This window comes from Mya arenaria, chromosome 4, assembly GCF_026914265.1.
Source record: "Mya arenaria isolate MELC-2E11 chromosome 4, ASM2691426v1".
Lineage (NCBI taxonomy): Eukaryota > Metazoa > Mollusca > Bivalvia > Myida > Myidae > Mya > Mya arenaria.
Window position 1 is genome coordinate 9,876,388 of NC_069125.1, and position 20,796 is coordinate 9,897,183.

A 20,796-nucleotide genomic window follows, 5' to 3' on the forward strand; every position below is an offset into this window, starting at 1 on the left:
CGCTTGTTTAATGCCTCAGTCAGAGTTCCCGACCAGTGGCCGTAGACCGGTGGTAATCGGTGGTGTGAGCGATGCCTCAACATCGGTCCTCATCGGTCAAGTAATCCTTAACACATATGTCACAGCAACAGGCATCGTACTGAGGCCGTGCATACCCCCGCCGATTATCGTTCGGCGAGTGACTCCAGAGGGAAACATTTTTTGACCAGCGTGGCACCGATTACCGGCCGGACATCGGACAGTTTTCACCGATCATCCTACAATGCTCGGCCGGTAACCGGACTGTGAATCGGACATCGTACGATTATTGGCCGGCCATCTTACAGACATTGTAGGATGCCCGGGTGATGGTCGGCCGATGTAACTTGAACTCCCGTGGCCGATGGCGATTCTTTCGGACAATTAGTATAAAATGACCACCCTACCTATCATGGTCAATCAACCACAATGGCATTGGCACCGAGACATCTGAGATTGGCCATGCTGCAGCAACAACTCGCACAAGACCGGCTTCAACATGACGTTATATTGGCGGCGTTGTTAGAAGAAGCAGAACGAGAGCGACAAAGAACCCCAAGACGAGGAAGTGGAGGCTTGCGAGGCGTTGTCATCGAAATCTTCTTCATGTTCGATGGTGTGGTCAGTGTCTGTGCTCTCTGGATCCTGTTCCGGTCTCTTGCGGGGTGAGGCCCTGGTCGGTGCTTGGGTTGGCTTCTTCGGCGCCTTGCCCTTGCCTTGTGTTAATGATGGGTTGCCGATGAGGAGCGATGTGGGGCATCGGTGGAGACATCGCTGAATTTTAACTACAACTTGTTTTCTCCCGATGACCGCCACCGATTCGCCTGACATAGTCACCGTCCGATTACTATGGGTGTCCGGCCGGCAACCACGCCATTTTTATCAAAAAACGCTTCGGTTGCCCATCGTATACCCCATCGCTGGATAATGTGACTGATACATTACTCGATGTCATATAGCCGTATGTTCACTTAATTTGACGTCAACATGACAGCACGTTTATTTTAAATTGTATATGCGTACGTAGACATTTAAAAACCGACGTGCTCATGTTTATAAGTTCAGGTAAATACACAATTACATATCAGCACGAAGAAAAAAAAGACGCGCACATATACGTAGGCTCACTTACGTCGAATGGTTACAGAATGGTTTAGCCGTAGTTATCATTCGGAACTCCTCGGCCATTTCCCATCGAAAACAACCTCGGATGTGTATGGATGGGTTACAATGTCTGATTTTTTTACATTTTAACTACGCTGCAAGTAGAGGGCGTAGTTATTTCAATTTAGCACTAAATCACTTTACTCTTGGGAATCTTATTATTTATGCAATCATTCACTTCATTGGCAATCAGTTTAACTTAGATATACAACATACATGTTAAAACACTTCAATTAATTAATACTATTTTTTCAATCTTTTACGACCTACTTCTAATGATACATCCGAGGTTGTTTTCGATGGGAAATGGCCGAGGAGTTCCGAATGCCTTAGTTATAGGACTAAGATACGGGAAAGCCAAGCATGTTTCCTCCTGCATCGCCGAGGTGACCATGAGGAGAGCATTGAAAATTCTTTAAAGCCCGTCGTCCGATTGGTAAACTTTGGTCGGCAGGAGCCCATTCAAACCATCAGCAAACCTTAGAAACCGTATGGGAAATTATAACATGTATTTTTCTTGGTTTCAAATGGAAAGGACAAAAATCGTCATTTAAAAAGAAAATCATTTAAATTCTTATAAAACATAATGTTTCTACAAATAAATCATTCGGCATACTGTGTGGGTTAGCTTTAGGTAAATAACAAGAAATGCTCATAAATGATGTTTGGTAACTGGGACCGAACTCCCAGTTGGGAATAAGAAAACATATAAACCTGGTCATATTTGTGAGGAATCGTCATACAGCAGCATTTTTTATGGTTTTGATCTCAACAAAAATTGAATTAAAGTTAAGATTGAATCACTTAATGCAGAAATTCAGAGGTTAAATTCGCCAGCATTAATGTCAAAGGATTTAATGTATAATTTAAAGATCATTGACATAAAATCAGAATGTTTTGACATTTATTCGGCAAAGAACTTAATGTTATTTAAAGATCATTGGAATAAAATTAGAATGTTTTGACATTTATTCGGCAAAGAACTTAATGTTATTTAAAGATCATTGGAATAAAATTAGAATGTTTTGACATTTATTCGGCAAAGAACTTAATGTTATTTAAAGATCATTGGAATAAAATAAGAATGTTTTGACATTTATTCGGCAAAGAACTTAATGTTATTTAAAGATCATTGGAATAAAATTAGAATGTTTTGCCAGCATTTATTTCAAAGGAATTAATGTCATTTGAAGATCATTGAAATAAAGTTAGAATGTTTTGGACGACAAAATGGAAATACAATAACAGTCGAGTTTTGGTCGGCAGTCAATGCCAATTCAGCCGGCCATCATCAAACTTGTGAAAACATATCGGACATGATGAAAATGCCTTTTCTTGGTTTCAAGTAGGCCTAACTTATGAAAAGAGACAAAAATCGTGATACTGGCTGGATCAAAGCCATTTCATCAGTATGTGTTCATTAAATCAAAGTATAAATGATATGTGGAAACCAGTTATATAAGCCAATTTTTGCGAAAATCCATGGAAACCAGTTATATAAGACTGCTGACAAAAAATTACATCGCGGATTTTTATATCTAAGTTCAAAAAATGATGTTATATGCATTCTTCTTAGACCGTAAGTAACGGTTTAAGCCATAAAACATTAATTTTCGAACGGAAATATGCAAATCTGCGATCTGATATTTTGTCAGCAATCTTAAATTATCATTGGTTTGCAGATATTTACGCAAAAATTTGCTCTTTCCAAGATAAAATAAAACAAATTGTAAAAATGGTATTTCTGTAAGAGTGCAGCTTTAAAGCACAAGGCATTGTTTTGCTAGTAAAAAACTATTATATGGATTTCACAGTGCTGCAGTCACCTTGAAATGAGCTTCCGGGCATTAAATTTTAGTGGCGTCATTTTTTAGGGGCAAATTTTAATTCGCGTATTATGTCTGGGGTGAAGCTTAAGCTACATTTTCAATTTCACATTTTCAGTGATGTACAAACATATAATTTTCCAAAATTGTATGATTTCTGTCGCCGTAAAATTCTAGAAATACATTTGAAAAACTACAAGGTTTTATAAGAAATGAAAAGGAAACCCTATTTAGTATATTGTAACCTGTAATGGGGTTACGAAATGCAAGTTAATATTGCATGTTCCGTAGGGTTACCTGCCCTTATCCTTACTCTTGTTGTTCAGAGTACGCTGGGAACCAGACAAGTTCCGTAGTACGGATAAGATTCACGTGATAAAATCTACATCTGCACCTATTGTCATCACCAAAGATGGCGTCCAGAATGGGATCGATTTTTAGCCAAAAAAGATAGGTAATGAGAGTTTTTGACCCAACCTGAGCTTTTGTCATCCTGTCAGTATTTGTTCAAGTGTCATATAAAGTGTATCAGTTTCCATGCTTCCATATTTTGACAGTTTGGAAAATACCAGTGACATTTGCTTGACAGTGTAAATTAAAATCTACACTGCTGTCTAAAGATTTGTTTTCTGTATGTTGTGCTTATGATGGTTCTAATGAAAAACATAGCAATACAGACCATATAAATAGACACCTTTGACAATGAGTCGTTTTATGAAGTATGGTATTGGCAGACTCAGTCATGGTAAAGGGATTTAAAGATGTCCAAACTTTCTGAAGTGTTATAAATAATAATTCTCTTAACAATCAACTCAACTCAACTATACTTTATTGTAAATAAAGGCCTCCGGCTCAGAATACAACATAACATTGTATATAGTATATAATTGAAACAGTGCCCCCTTGCTCTCGATTATCTATCGGTTTTCAATAGCAATCATTATTTTTGAAACATAGTATGCTACTTGCTTTAAAGTGTATGCATCTTGGGTACTCATTAAGTTAATAAATGTTGACTGACATGTCTGACCATTGAACCAATTAAAAAGGTAATTTGTTCTTATTTCCCCGTATTGAGGACACTAAAAGGCATGATACTCATTTTCAATGATCTGTACGTTCAGACGTGTGAGACAATAAAAACAGATGCGATCATTACGCTGAACATTATATTGTCTGTCTAATTCTATATTTAGTTTATGGTTAGAGCATCTAAATCACGCTAGTGATCGTCTTAACTGAAATGGTATGTCAATGAATAAATACTTTTCAGGATTCAATAACAATTTAAAGCAATTATAAGTATCGCAGCGCGAAGAGCTGTCGATATCATTATGCCAACTTTGCGCCATACAGTCTGTAACGCGCTGTTTGAATGAATGTAAAAACATGGTCATGTCACTATTGTGGCTTCATAGTAATAGCACCTAGGCTGTTTTAAATGTAATTAGTAAATTTCAACAGTTGCAATGTAGCAGCAATGTATACTGGACGGAGTTTCGTTTTGAGGTCAATAAATCAACATGATCCGGCAATCACCGGTGCTATCAACAATAAAACCCTCCGCAGAAAACAAGTAACTTGGTGAAACTCAGCAGATTTTAGCGAGGAAAATGGGTTATGTACTTGGCGAAAGCACACGATTTACTTGTCAAACCCTCAGAGTTTCTGTGGAAAGTGGAAATTATGCGAGAAGTGGACTGTACATAAATGTCCATTCCATATCTCTGGAACTACTTGAAGGATTCTAAAATAACTATCCACAATTGTTCACCATATTGAGAAAATGTGCAGAGAGCATGTTACAACCATCCCGGTTCAAGGTCAAATTCACACTTGCATGGGTAAGGTCGTATGACTACATTTTATGTCTGCTCCATATCTTTTGAACCGCTTGGAGGATATTGAGATAACGTGCCACAAATGTTCACCATATTGAAATGATGTGCAGAGCGCATGTTACAAACATGTTCAGTTTAAGGTTATGGTCACACTTCAAGGTGAAAGGTCAAATGATTGAGTACATTCCATGACCACTCCATATCTCTTGAACCGCTTGAAGGATTTTGAAATTACTTACCATAAATTTTCACCATATTGAGACAATGTGCACATGGCATGATACAACTAGTTTGGTTCAAGGTCAAGGTCACACAAAGGTCATATGACTGTATTTTGTGTCTGCTCCATTTCTCGTGAACTGTTTAAAGGATTTTGAAATAACTTGCCACAGATATTCGCCATATTGACACGACGTCGCACTTAGAAGTCATATGACTATACTAAACATATTGTGACCATGTGCGTAGGTAGAGACATCAGTATTTTATCACAAGAATTACCATCTAGTTTGTGGTTTATTTTGACTTTCAATCTCAAATGTGATACACTAAATATAGGTTATTTGTTGGTTTGTAATCCGAATGTCATTATTGGAAAAATAATTTAAATTTGTAGTCTGCATTATTGATCTTATGCATCTATAAGTTTGTGGATTGTAGCCCGTCAGAAATTAACATAAAAAACAGGTATACCCAGAAATCAAGTCTATTCAGTCTTTGCCTTAAAAAAAATTCAGTGCTTGTCCTTTCGGGCAAGTAATTAAAGAAAACCACCCAAAATAATTTAAAAGAAAATACAACAAAAATCAAATTATAGTGTTCATTTATTCCCAAAAGGATAACTGCAAATTGAAAACAAAAACACAAACAAGAGAAGAATTTATAGGGACTATACACCAGATTGGCACCAAAAAAAAGGGGTTTTTTGTAACGAATCTTGGGACAATTATTAACTAAAATGTTTTACTCATAATTGTAAAAAACAAAACCAAATGTAAAAAAAAATCGAGTCAGAGACCGGGTTCGAACCGGTGTCGCCAAAATTCCGGTGTAGACATACCTAGTAATCTTTTTTAATGGAAAAATACAAAATAAACTGCAAAAAATTAATTGTAAACTATGTGGTACTTCAGTTTGTTAGTTTCAATGCATTGTACACAATCAATACCAAGTTTATGTCAGTTTTCGACAATATTCTCTTTTTTTCGCAATTTTATCATACAGAGTACAGCCCCTTTAATTAATAAGCGTCGGGCAGACGCTTAGACCCTTATTAATTCAATACTACAAATGCTGAGCACCCTGAATGCTGTGAATTCATGCGTAAATATACGAAAGCCAATATTAAGAACATTCATTCAGGATTTGTGAATTGTTGCTGAAGAAATTGTAAAAACTGAGAGATTTAAATTCTGGAAAAAATGCACTTGCCCGTTTCGGCAACCACCTGGGAAGTTTGGCTTGTCCGAAACAGTATTTGCTTGTCCCAGGTTTCGGGCAACCCAGTTACAACGAAGACTGTATATTGCAAATATGAATAATAAATTGTTTTTTTATTTCTTTTTCAGAACTCTGGTAATCGTTATAATCATGGGTGAGATTTCAGTGCGCAGTCATTGTTCGGATCTGTTGACCCAGATGCGTTGTCTGCAGTCCGAGGGTAGACTCTGTGATGTGGAAATCCTGGCCGAAGATGGCTGCATACCAGTCCACAGACTGGTTCTCATGTGTGCCAGTCCATTCCTCACAGACTTACTCATTGAACCAGTTGAGCACCTGACACAGTTCAGCACTATTGGTAAAGATATTATGCAGATTGTTGTAGACTTCATATACAGTGGCAGGTTGCAGATATCTAAGAAAACTGTAGATAGTGTTATAAGTTTGTGTGAACTGCTGGACTTGAGACAAGCTGTTGATGCGTGTAAAGATTATGTTCAAAATGGGTTCACTGTAGTTGAAAATGGAGAAAAATCTTTGAAGGACACTTCTACGGACAAATTTGTAAATACTGAGACGATTGAGAAAGGAAACGATGTAGGAAAGGACGAAGAAGAGAAAGAACCAGTTACAAAAAAGCGTAGACAGACAACAAGGAGCAAAGTAGGTACTGGTAGTACTCTAAAAACAGAAAGAACCCTAAAAACAAGATTTCCACAAAGAAAATCAAGATTAAAAGTAGCAAAATCAAGTGAAGTTTCAGACCTAAAACTGACGCTGACAATAAAGAAGGAAGTTAATGTAGAAGATGATGAAAATGGTGATGAACAATCTGAGGAACCTGAGCACACAGCTGCACCTATAACAAAAGTTGAAATTCCTGAAGGTTATGATAGTGACACAGATGACATTGATCTCGATAGTGAATTTGAAATGGAAACAGAAAAAAAGACAAAAGAGAAGAATACAAAAACAAAACTTAAAAAGAAGCAAGTGACGAAGAAGAAGACAGACTCAGGATTTTTGGGCAAAAGAGGGCGAAAACCACTTCCGAATGGAGAGAAAGCCAAGCGTGTTTATAAAAGACGAGAGAAGAAACCTTTTCCATGTGAAATGTGTTCAAAGGTTTTGTCAAGCTACAAACGGAAAGTGTTTCATGAGTTTAGCAAACATGGTACTCCATATGATACATCGCGGTACAGTATGACACCTTGTCAGGAAGAGGCGAGTATTATTGTAGTTTGCCCATGTTTAAACTTGACTGACCATTTGGGTAAGAAGAGGAAAGGTTGCAAGTTTAAGCATTGGAGATAAGTTTAACTGTTGTCATGGTGTAGAAAAGGTGATGGGGTAGTATACATGTATATATAATTATATATATGGCAGAATTTAGACCAAAAAAATTTGCTCATGATTAATAAAGGTCACGAGGAAAATAAGGATTTCGATTAATGAATATCAATACTAGGAGAAAAATTAGGATTTTGGTTTATGATTAGGTATTTAGAGAAGGAAGTAAGGATTTTTGCAGATATTTAGTATATTAAATTGTAACTGCATGTTAATCTTTAAAGAGGATGGTCATAAATGGTTCTTGTTGGTTTTCTCTTTTCACAACATCATCTTTTCTCACATTTTTGTGATTATTGACTTAGTAAACTGATTTATCCCCATGAAACTAATTCAGTCCAGATTTTTATTTCAGCAAATTTTCTAACAGATACACAGTTTCTGTTAATTACAGATGCAGATTCAAATAGTTTTATAATGTAGTTCTTTTATGATTCAATTCAATAATAATTATTTTGTTTTGTATGTTTTGTCATAAAATTCTCAAATTTGTGCCTGATTTGATATGATGCAAACATTTTCAAGTGGTGACTTTCTTGTATGTTTTTAACAAATTTGTATTGGTCAGTTGCTACATATCTACAGCTCTAGTGTAAAAAATACCCCAAAGTGCTGCACCTAAGGTATAAAACAAGAAAACAAGTGTTTCATGTTAAGATAAGTCAGTTTACTAAACATAATACGATAATACATTTACATTGATTTTAAAATGATCATAAGAAATTACGAAATTGTGCTTTGTTCTCAGTGCCTCAACTCGGTACCTTAAGAATATATTTAATTTAAAAAGTATTCTCTCAATAGCTAATAAACCACAGATGAATCGTTTCATTTGTTTTATTAATATTACAGTTGCTTTTTTGTAAAATATCTATGCAGTTTTGCTTTGAAGGGGGCACACATGTATGTACATGTACATCATGTATAAAAATATAAAGGATCTTACATTCGCATCTGTTTAATACAAACATTTATAAAGCGAGCTACATAAGGCCTAACAAAAAATTGCCTGTTTCGGGTAACCCGACCCTACGCCGACCCTAACTATTTTTTTCCGTTTCTGAGCAAAAATAAAATCTTTAGCGAAAAGAGAGTTACGAAAGGCGGATAAATGCAAATTTTAATCTGAATTATTGTTTATATGATAAAACAAAGTCAGGCAATGACAGTAATGTAGGAAAGACTGCCATGTGCAAGAAAACACTCTGAACTTACGACAGATTTTGAAAAAAAAATAAAAAAAATCCCTACCTACCCTACCTAGAAATTTTGGGAAAGTTACCCTAAACAAACAATTATTTTTTTTTGGTCTTACATTTCTGTAACAAATTTCGTAAAATTTTGTATTAAATTGCAGAGAATCTAAGATTCTTTCGTTTGTTGACAAAAATAAAGGGATTTGTATAATTTTTGGTAAACAGTTTGACAAATCAATAATATTAAAGGGCAAAATTTTGCTTGCCAATGTCAAATTATATTACACAATTAAAATGTAATGTAGGAAATAGTGTAACGGTTGCACTTGGAACAAAAAACGTCATGTGTTATATTCTTAAAAAATTGATTATGAAACACACACCATTTTGTACAAAATTGGGAGAAAATGCCCCTTCAAAACAAGTGTGATATGCTTTTAGGGGTGTAACTATGTAGCTGCTAATCGACACAATTTGGAAACGCATATGAAAAGTCGCCACGGGGTTGCTCGTCCGCACATTTGCGAGTTTTGTGGCAAAGGGTTTAAGCTGCCAAACATTCTGCGCACGCACCTGAACATTCACACGGGCGCAAAACTCTGGAAATGTGAAGAGTGTGGCGAGGGTTTTAACCAGCAGAGTGGTCTCGATGTGAGTATGAGTCTTCTTTTGTTATAAAAGTAAAATCGATTAAAAAAAAACAGAGAAAAAAAATGCTGTTTAGCTTGTTTGTTTTTGGAAACAAAGTCAAATCCTTGCTTTCATCAATTAATGTGTCATTGGCTTGTAATATCTTTAAAAGTAGCTTTTTAGGTTTGGGTTACCTGACATTTTTAAAGTGCTGACCTTAAAAACAATTGTGATATATTAAAAAAAGATAATGCTATTAATATTGGAAATCTCAACCATGTGGCACATGATACAGTTTACTTGTATTCTTAAAATATGGCTTTAAAAAGATTCATATGTTTCGTGTTTGCATCCACCTTCAATGTTTGTGTTTTCAAAGTGAGATTGAGAGTACATCCATTAAAAAAAAATTGTGCCGAGCTTGATCCTGCTTAAGGGGATTTATTAAAGATTGTTTCAGACATCGGGCCTGGTGTCCTTAGCTCAACAAGCAAGTTTTTGACGAAATGTCAGATCATAAAGATGAAAGAACGATGTTTGATGAGAACTTATTGTTCACTGCGTTTTGTTTTGCGATATTTCAGGTTCACATTAAGCGCCACCACATGGGTGAAGCATCGTGGGCAGAGCTATGTCACCTTTGCTCGGAGAAGTTCATGCTTAAGTCAGAGCTCGCCTGGCATCTATACAAGTCACATGACCAACCACTTCCTGATAATTTCAAAGTGTGAGTACTTATACTTGTACATGAATATCAAGTGTAGGTACTGATATATATGTACTTGACATAAAGTGTTAGTATTGATTGATGTACTGTACTTCAAAGTGTGAGTGCTGATACATTTACTTATGATGATAAGAATACCCATTAGTTAAGAAGACAGTGAAGTTGCTAGATCCTGTAAACAGTGTTATAGACAATGATCCTACTATCATATCATATTGTGTGATTATACATGTATTAAACTGTCACCTTAATGCAAGAACTCAATATCTGCTTCTATTTCTATTTGCAGTTATTGAGTTATTGCACTAAGGTGACGAAATGTGCACTCTCACAGATTTACCATTTTTACAACTTTTTGTCTTGGAAAGGGTAAAATTTTGCGTAAATATCTGCAAACCAATGATATAAGATTGCTGAAAATAACTTGGATCGTAGATAATCATATTTCCATCGAAAATTAATGTTTTATGGCTTAAACCGTTACTAACGGTTTAAGAAAAATACATAAAACATTAATTTTTTAACTTAGATATAAAAATCTGCGATCTAAATTTTTTGAGTCTTTTATAACTGGTTTCCATGGATTTTCACAAAAATTGGTTTGTTCCAGGACAAAAAATAAAACAATTGTCAAAACTGTGAGAGCTGTGCAGCTTTACAAGATAAATCACAAAAGCTGAATAAAATTATTACAATCTGACAAACTTTAGACAATATATATTTTTGTTACTTTGAACTGCTTTTCCGTTTTTTTGCTGCTTTTTTGGGGATAGGGGGAGATCAATTTGTGACAGTTGACTTTACAATTTGTTAAAGTTAACTTTTTCACATATTACCGGTAACATATAAATAATCGAATGAATTGAAATAGTTATTAGTTTGATTGCAGCCTTGTGAAATAACAAAGGCGTGGCATTTTTTTTCAAGTTTGAATGTTATTTAAAATAGTAAAAATCTGCAGGCTAGTTCGAGTAACAAAAATAAAATAAAACCTTGTTTTAGAACTCCTTTCTCTGTCACCTCCCTAGATGCTTGTTGAATTTTTCATGGTACAAATAACAGTGTGTGTATACCATGTGATAAATTGTGTCATAAATGCTACGTCGGAAGACAATATTTAGCTTTGAATGAAGACTTTAAATAACTTAACTAATTCTTCACCACTTAATCATGCAACATATCTCAGTCTACTTGCTTACGGAGCCCCACATTCGGTCTTTTACTAGGGTATGATTGAGAGTTTAGTTTCTAAAAAAAACTTTGACTAACCTTTTCACAAAACGGCCGTCTGGAGGACAATGTCAAAACATTATTTTGGAAACAGGTTTGTCGAAGTGTTTAATGAGACTAATCACCTTATAAAACGTAGGCGGGGCTCTTTAAGCTGCATAGACTGCCTTTGTTTCATTTAAAATGGTGAAGTTAACAAAAAGATATCTTTGTTTTAAGTCTTCATTTTAAGCAAAATCCAGGACGTAATTTATCATGTGGTACACACACACTGAATCAAAACACTGATTGCTGTTTGTTGCAGATACCATTGTGAGCTGTGTCCATTCCAGACGAAGAGTTGTCGAGATTTTGAGCGTCATACTGACATTCATAAAGGTCCAACTCCTATGATAAATGTTTTTCATAATATCCGTTCTACCGCTCTGAAATTCAAACTTCACCTGTTAATCAACTCTCCATAGAATTATCATTAAAATTTCTTAAATCATATCAATTAAAAAAAAATCAAATTTTAGCTTGGTTATTTTTCCAAGAAAAAAGTCTAAGTATAGTCACGGCCTTGGTGTTATCGTTGGTAGTCAAGCAGAATCTTAACCTCAAAACATTGACGATATTCAAATGATACTTTGACTGCACATGGCCAGTGACTATATGGGCATGTATTTCAAGGCTCATAATTCTAACAATTTTTTTTTTAATTATGCTCCATTTATAAAATAAAATGCAGAAACTTGATCTTAGGCCATAACTTTCACTTTAAAAATTTTCACGATATTTAATTAACCATGGTTGACATGTTAATAGAGACAATATGTACATATGTAAAGCAAGGCCCACAACTCTGGTTTCAATGATTGTCCAGTTATTCCCCCTTTTTCAACAACATAAACAAAAGACAAGCATTTGGCGTAAGCTCCACCTATGGTCACGATATGTTTGCTGTTTAAATCATAATTGGATGTACAGGTACCTGTATAGAAAAACAATGTGAGGTTTGAATTGATCAGACAGTAGATATGAAGAGCATATTTGCAAGGGACGTGGTGTTCTACATTATTTAAGTTCATATTTGTGACACAAGTCATGTAGGATTACATTTCAAGAGAACCAACCAGTGAAAAGACCTACATGTATTCTCTGAAACTGTGTGAAGACAATTTTGAAAATTACAGGTGGTCAGGCACTGTTTCTTGCAAATATGTTCATGGGTAAAGCATTGAGGATCTTGTCCGGTCGAATGGGAAGTGTAGCTGGGAAGGGGGGAACTCTGAAGGCAAGACATCCTTAATGCTTAATCCCAGTAAAATCTGTACTGTAGTAAGACCTGGCTAGAGTTAAGTTACATGGAAGGTTCACTGGCTTTGTTGTATATGGTATGGTATGAATTCCACACGCCCCATCCCTCTGTGTGTTATAGGTACGTATGTGACATATGTGGGTTTTCTACCATGAAAAAGGCTGGGCTTATAAGTCACCAAGAAAGACATGCAGGTATGGGTGTTTTAAGCGTATAATCTTGTTATATACACAACAGTGATTTTTTTTTTGGTGCGATTTACTGCCTTCTAAAGGCTGTTTCCCCTTGCAAAAAAATGTCCATTTTTCCCAAAAATTTACAAAAAAAAATTCCCAATTTGATAAATGCACATTATGTTAGTGAATAAAAAGCAATGAATTTCTTGAAAAATAAACTAAATCTTGACAAGATTAACTCTTTCACAGCATAAAGTATGCATAAAAAGGTAAAAGCATGTATATTTGCCATTATATTAAATTTTGCTATTTTTTTCCCAATTTGCAAGGCACAGGCGGTAAAAATATTTCCAAAAAAAATCACTGCACACATTATTAATATGATTTCTACTAAATGATTAATTTCATATTTAATATAATTTTCGATAGGAGTTTAAAATTGAGTTAATTGAGTTTTTTTATGTTATATATATTATTTGTATGAGTTATTGCTGCAAATCGCATACAACTTGTTAATTCTTTGGTTTGATGATAGTACGTTGAAATATGTTTTGATTGATAAATTATTATCCAATAACTTCTATCTACCAATAAAATCAATTGAATGCGATAACTAGCAAAAAGGTTAACTGTTGGCAACTTATCAAGGTTGTATATGATTGGCTGCAGATATCTTTTATTGCAGGGATGCCAATTTTCCTTTTTTCAGCTGATTTCCTCTTTCTTGGCCACAAAACATGACTATGTATAAACTTGCAGGTATAAAGAAGTTCATATGCCCGGTGTGCCAGAAAGGGTGCAGCACAAAGAGCGAGTTACGGCGACACGTCAGCTTTCACGGAGGTAAATATTCCATATGCATGTACATTGAATCAAGGGAACTTTGAGAAAATAGAAAATGTATGCAGACATTATTCAGATTCTTCATCATTTTAAGCTCAACTATACAAAGAATATGGAGAGTTACAAATGTATACTACTCACCTTAGCATCAGCTTGGTTAAGGGTTTTGCATGTAAGCACTTTAAAGTCATTATCTCAGAAAATACATCATGCAATATTAGACATGTGTTCTGAAATACCCTAATTCCAGGTAAGGTTTTGCATGTAAGCACACATTGGTTAATATATCAGCAACCACTTGATGTATTGCACTGAGACTTTATACCACAGTAGTTAACCATCCAACCTAATAAATTAATCTGTTATATATATATATAATATAAATTATGGGCATTTATTATTAGACTAAGAAATTTGGCATGGTGAAGGTTTTACATAAAATCTCATTTTGCAATCCTTAAATTTTGAAGTGGTTGAATAGTCAAGCATGCTGCCTCTGTGACAGCTTTTGTTTATGAAGGTATTCAGTCCTTACAATCAAGGGTTCTCGATGAAAGTGCTTATACTGATTTCTAATGCCGTACTTTTCTTGGTGCTAAGAAAACAGTAGGGCCCATATAGACTAACATCTAGAGTCTGAATTTAAGACTCAGACTCAGAAAGTCAAAAATTTAATTTGTTTCTTCTATTGGTGCGTTAACCTACCTTTTTTTTAATGCCTTACAATACATTCAATAGCTTGCTCGCAAGCATTTTCTAATGTGAATCTTCCCCGTAATCCTCATATTATGCATTGGATGATTGTATGTGGTTTTTGTCCGATATTAATCCCAAGTTCCAAGTCTTACGCATTGCTAGACTACCCTGGAGAAAAATCTAGCGAGTTAAACCAGTTACTGAGTAATTAAGAAGTTTCGGCATTGCCCTCCCCAAGTCAAGCCTACAGCCAAGGAACCAGGTGTGCAAATTTTAGCTTGTGTGTTTTAAGAAGAAAATAGTTGAGGTATTGTCATAACCTATTAAAAGACTTATGTCATTATTAAAAAGAAAATGAAGATATTCAAATGAAAGCAAGATACATGTGTCTAGTAACAATACAATCAAGTGCAGCATGGTCCATACATGTCGTACCTCTGACCCAAAGTGGATCAGCTTTCATAATTGACCAGTTATGCCCCTTATTCAACTGAAAAAATAAATAAATTGAAATTCCCTTGAAATGCCTTTTTATATTGATTTGTATTACCTGTTCAGACAGGGATAAAAATTTGAAACTTCTTTTACTGGAACTGAACGCCCTTCGACTGAGATGCATATTTTACCATTTGAAGGAGTCAGCTACAACTAAAGAATATTGAGATAAAGTAAATATTAAATGGGGTACATTCTTTTGTTTCAGAAAAGAAATACAAGTGCCATTTTGAGGGGTGTTCATTTGCCTGTACAGACCAGATAGGACTGGACAAACATGTCTGGCTCATGCACACACACAAGGTAAGCTGCCGTTTGGTGTTCTGACTTAAAAGAATAGCCATAGCCTTAGATAGGTAGCTGTTGCCTCTATAAGTAGTTGAAGTGTCGCATCGATAAGTAGCTGTTGCATCAATGAGTATTTGTTGCATCAATGAGTTGTTGTTGCATCAATGATCAATGAGTAGTTGTTGCATCAATGAGTAGTTGTTGCAACAAAAAGTATTTGTTGCATCAATGAGTAGTTGTTGCATCAATGAGTAGTTGTTGCATCAATGAGTATTTGTTGCATCAATGAGTATTTGTTGCATCAATGAGTAGTTGTTGCATCTATGAGTAGTTGTTGCATCTATGAGTAGTTGTTGCATCAATGAGTAGTTGTTGCATCTATGAGTAGTTGTTGCATCTATAAGAAGTTGCTGCATTGATGAGTAGTGGTTTGTGTTTGATAAAAATTGTTGCATAAATGAGTAAACGATACCGTACCAAAACTCTTTTTTTTAAATTAGGATGTTATGCAAAATGTACCAAAACAAAAGTAGCGTGTTATCTTCATCCTGTTATAAGTGACCTTGGGTCATGATTACAAATAGTCTCAAATCTGAGTTTAAATTCAAGTGGTAAAACAGCATACCTGTATCTTAATTTCAATGTGATATATTAGTTGAGTATTGATGATAAAATTTGCCGAATTTTATAACTACGAGGGGTGATCCAGAATTACATGGACTTCTTACATATTTTCTATATTTTTCGTCCAAATCATTTTAAAATGCATGCATATCTTATTTGAAGTATTCTACATAGACGGTATGAAATTTAGATCTGTAAAATTTATGAGTATTGAAAAATTACGGGTTCTTAGTTAACTGAAACGGACGGTCGGCGCATCGTCTAAAATGTACGTTCCCAAACGTTTTATGTATCTCTTACAACATGCTTTTCTTCTATGTTTTTCTATGAAATTCCGCCAAATTACGTCATATTAAACGCTGACTTCATACGAATATACGTTTCAAATTTCTGACGTCATTTCCGTTTAAAAGTCGTAATGTTCTGACTTGATTACAAGCACAGTCTGGGATACAACATCTCATCATCGGACTTTGAATAAGCGCGAGACGATGAAGTTTTGCGTTGAATTGGGGAAAACACGGACAAGGATTATGATAATGATGGCCGATGTGGAAATGAAGCAACATGTGCCGTTCATTAGTATTTAACTGGCATTAACGTTTGAGAGAACAATGATATTCCATAGAAGACGATAAGGAAAAGGAACAGAAAAAGACAAGAGGCACAATGTTTTCGACGTCGGTGAAGAACGTCATCAGAGAGATCGCCGTTTGACAGCACGTTGTAGCAAGCATAGTCGGGACAGGGTTCAGAAGTCCAAAGGGTTTTAAGAGAAAATTTAGGCGTGCAAAAAGTTTGTGCGAGATGGGTGTCTCAATTGCTATGAAAGGACGAGAGAAAAAAACATGTGCGTTATTCAAAAAAAAAATTTGCAAAGATTTGCATATGAAGGTGAACAATTAATGAACCAGATTACTTTGCAATGTGTTTTTGTTTTAAATAATTAATTTATTATTATTATTATTATTTATTTTTTTCTATTTATTTATGTTTATCATAATATATGCAGTTGATTACGCGCTGTGTGTCAGTGTTGGTTGGTAAACTAAAAAAAATATGACGCTTTATGAGCGCAACGTCATTGACGTTACTGGACTGCGCCGGTCGGGTTCAACCATATATCGTAATATGATTGTAATTTATCGAAAATTCTATATTTTGTTCTGAAAATTGCAGAAATTATATAGGATATGTTATATGTATTGAATGTGAAGTTTCTACATTCTATGTGAAATGATATTCGGATTATTAAAAAAGTCCACGTAATTCTGGATCAACCCTCGTATTTGAACTAGTAATTATTTTCATATATTTTGTAAAACAAATTGAATAAAGATGATGTAATTAAATGAAAGTGCCTTTCTAAGTCTGAATCTAGATTCGGATTTGTGACTGTATGTAATCAAAGGCCCTGCTTAAGGAGAGGAATTTACATAAGTTTCCAAAACTTGTTTTCCTATCCTTTATACATTTTTTTACTTTTTGTTCATATGTGAATTTACCCCAAAAATATGTTTAAACTAAAGGCTTTGCCTTATATGTTGTAATGTATCAAGTATCAATGTAACCAGTATAACTTATCTTGTTATCCATTATTCATTCCAGGACTATAAGCCATATGCTTGTCCCGTATGCCAGTACAGGACGGGGGTAAAAGGCAATGTGGACAAACACATCCGTACAGTGCATGATTTAATTGTTGTCACAAAACACACAGTGGCCCTCAAGATGAAATTCCCTCAGTTTAACTCTGGCGATGTGATAACGAAGGATGGACGTTTAGTGGCAACTGTGGCGGAACGTAAAGCGCTTCAGCAAGGTCCGCCAATGGATAAGCACGGGAACCCTCTGCCAAATATGGATAGCCAAGATGAGATTAAAAGCACAGACAATAAGTTGAACCAGACAAAAAATAAACGTGTTAAGTATAATAAAAACCCAACTGCGGATATTGCAATATGTTCGCTGCAGTCGGAATTATCAGCTGCAGTTGTAAACTTGACCCAAAGTGGATCAGCAAATGAATCGAACAGAGATTTAACGGCATTGACCAACTATGTGTATATCCACGGCAACAGTGTGATTGATTCGACAGCTCAAAATGTGTCCGTTGAAGCACAAGATTTAAGGTTACAGTCCACTAATAATCAGTCTGAACAACAGGAATTGTATAATTTAGGAAATGGGGAAATGTATGCCCCAAATAAATTTGAGTATACAACCTAATTCTGAAAGTTGTTTTTAGAATAATATAAATAAATGTATAAGAGGACTTCTGTTTACATTAAGATTTGTCTCATGTCATTTATCAAAGGTTTTTTTTTTAATTATATGATTTTTCAACTATTTTACATGAAATTTACATTAAGTTTCGTTTTTTAATTGACAAGTTACCTAAAGTTTTAAAGGAAGGGTTATATTAGAAAGGTAATCAAGTGTTTGTTTTTAAAATAAATTGTTTTCCCTACATCATTTTTAAAACACAAAGTGCCATATAACTGGATGATATTATGGAAGGAGATAAAACACATAGTTGATGTATAAGTGATCATTGTTAATTGATTGTTATTATGCCCCCCTTCGAAGAAGAGGGGTATATTGCTTTGCACAGGCATGTCGGTATGTCGGTCGGTCGGTCCGTCCGTCGGTAGACCAAAGCTTTTCCGAGTGATTACTCAACAATTCCTGGACGTATGGTCATCAAACTTCACATGAAGGTTGGGCCTGACCAGTAGATGACCCCTATTGATTTTGGGGGTCATCGGGTTAAAGGTCACAGTGACCTTTAATGGTAAAATAATTTTAAAGCTTGTCCGAGTGATAACTCAACAATGCCTGCACCCATGGCCCTCAAACTTGACATGGAGGTTGGGCCTGACCAGTAGATGACCCCTATTGTTTTTGGGGGTCATCAGGCCAAAGGTCAAGGTCACAGTGACCTTGAATGGTAAAAGGTTGTCCGAGTGATAACGTGACAATGCCTGCACCCATGGCCCTCAAACTTGACATTTAGGTTTCTGGTGACCAGCTGATGACTCTGGATTTTGAGTTCATAGAGTCAAAGGTCATGACGGTCATAACACACTTTATCCTCACACTTTAATGGTCATAATCTTAAAACAGCAACAAATCAGCTGTCATTTCGGTCCATGCATATTTCATTCAATTGTCCATATAATCCTGACAACATGGCGCTCAGGGGGGGCATAATGTTTGACAAACATCTCTTGTTTAAGTTAGATTTTATTTCACGGCATACATGCAGATTCAAAGAAATAAAACAGTTATTTTAAATTTTTTTACCTCTAAATTAAAAACATGGTTTAACTTAATTTCTGATGATTATAATTTTATTTATTTTGTTATTGTACTGTTACTTGTATTTTTTTTATACTGAAATTTCTGTTAGTGATGAAATTTTCTTTTTTGCAAGGTAATTTTTTTTGTCCTTTTTAGGGCCAAAAACGGCCCCATTCCACTCTTGAAAAAGAAAATATTTTTCCCATACCCAGGTAAAAAAATAATAATATTTTTTTATTTATTTTTTGAGAAGCATTGACATTTCGAAATTGCAGCAATATAGTGCCATTCATGAATATATTCTTACGTGTGTTGAATAAAAGATTTCAAAACAATTTGAACATAGAACATGCATGAAGCATGACAGTATTACATGTATTCCCCTTTTTGTCAAAACAACACTATTTTTCCCCAATCAATAAGGGCTGCCACCTTTCTGTTTCACTAAAAAGTGGAGATAAAAACTCTGAAAGTGTAAAGGAATACTCTTATTAAAGCTGCATTCTCACAGATTGAACGTTTAGACAACTTTTTTTTTTGTCTTGGAACGAGCCAATTTTTGCGAAAATCCATGAAAACCAGTTATATAAGACTGCTGACAAAAACTTAGATCCCAGGTTTTTATATTTAAGTTCAAAAAATGATGTTTTATGCATTTTCCTCTAACCGTTAGTAACAGTTTAAGCCATAAAACATTAATTTTGAACGGAAATATAAAAATCTACGATCTGAATTTTTGTCAGCAATCTTAAAACATTGGTTTGCAGAAATTTATGCAGAAATTTGCTCTTTCCAAGACAAAATATAAAAAAGTTATAAAAATGGTATATCTTTGAGAGGAAAGCTTTAAATATAAACATTAAATCAATTTGAACTTGAGTTTTTCTTGTACTCATGAATTCAGATTATACATGGTGATACAACCTTATTGCAATGCAATATCTTAATATTTTATCATTTTCTGCAATAATTGTTTAAGTGCAAGCATGTATATTATGTACGAAATGCATTTCAGATACAAATGTACCCTTATATGTGATATTACCGTTAGATAAGACAAAATATGAAGATTTGAAAACATTAAACCTTTAAAAAGATATATTGTCTAGTTATTTCTTGTGTTGAAACTACATTGGAGCTGCATAGAATTATAACCATACATGTGCAATATGCACTAAAATGGTAGCATGATAGATTATATAAATGGTCTACCATTGGCTGCTTTTTAGTTTGACTCCCGTGGTGACGTCATCACGACTAGGTTTAAATGCCATTAGTGACATCATCATCTCATGTGTGGCCGATCCGTGGTCTAGTGGTAACAAACTTGACTGACGATCCAGGGGTCGCAGTTTCGATTCGTCTTCCGGAAGGGACGTTAACTGGGTTCCCGTGTGACAGTGCTATACACTGGTGTACGTTAAGAACCAGGGTAGCCACGAGTAGCGGATCCGTGGTTTAGTGGTAACACACTCGACTGTCAATCCAGGGGTCGCAGGTTCGATATCTCGCCGCATCACTAAAAAATCTAATCGTCTTCCGGGAAGGGCGCTAAATGAGGGTCCGTGTGAGTGCTATACACTGGTGTACGTTAATGAACCAGGGTAGCTCTAAGCAGGGTTACATTCTGTATGTGCACTATGCTCCAA

The 20,796-nt window shown here is 35.2% G+C and overlaps 1 protein-coding gene across 2 annotated transcripts; it reads left to right on the top strand.

Annotated features, from left to right (window-relative positions):
* The first annotated feature begins 3,340 nt into the window (after positions 1 to 3,340).
* LOC128231769 (zinc finger and BTB domain-containing protein 24-like) lies at positions 3,341 to 20,242 on the top strand. Of its 2 annotated transcripts, none has more exons than XM_052944950.1 (8): positions 3,341 to 3,462; positions 6,418 to 7,513; positions 9,277 to 9,486; positions 10,050 to 10,192; positions 11,727 to 11,800; positions 13,658 to 13,741; positions 15,141 to 15,235; positions 17,453 to 20,242. In XM_052944950.1, the coding sequence occupies exons 2-8, from the start codon at positions 6,440 to 6,442 to the stop codon at positions 18,071 to 18,073; spliced, it is 2,301 nt and encodes a 766-aa protein (XP_052800910.1). In that variant the 5' UTR covers positions 3,341 to 3,462; positions 6,418 to 6,439; the 3' UTR covers positions 18,074 to 20,242. The 2 variants fall into 2 exon arrangements, with proteins under 2 accessions (XP_052800910.1, XP_052800911.1); XM_052944951.1 differs by lacking the exon at positions 11,727 to 11,800 and adding an exon at positions 12,843 to 12,916.
* Positions 20,243 to 20,796: the final 554 nt, after the last annotated feature.

Coding starts and splice junctions, on each gene's coding strand:
- LOC128231769 (XM_052944950.1), top strand. CDS start 6,440: ATGGGTGAGATTTCAGTGCGCAGTCATTGTTCGGATCTGTTGACCCAG. Junction 7,514..9,276: donor TGACACCTTGTCAGGAAGAG/GCGAGTATTATT, acceptor ATATGCTTTTAG/GGGTGTAACTATGTAGCTGC. Junction 9,487..10,049: donor ACCAGCAGAGTGGTCTCGAT/GTGAGTATGAGT, acceptor GCGATATTTCAG/GTTCACATTAAGCGCCACCA.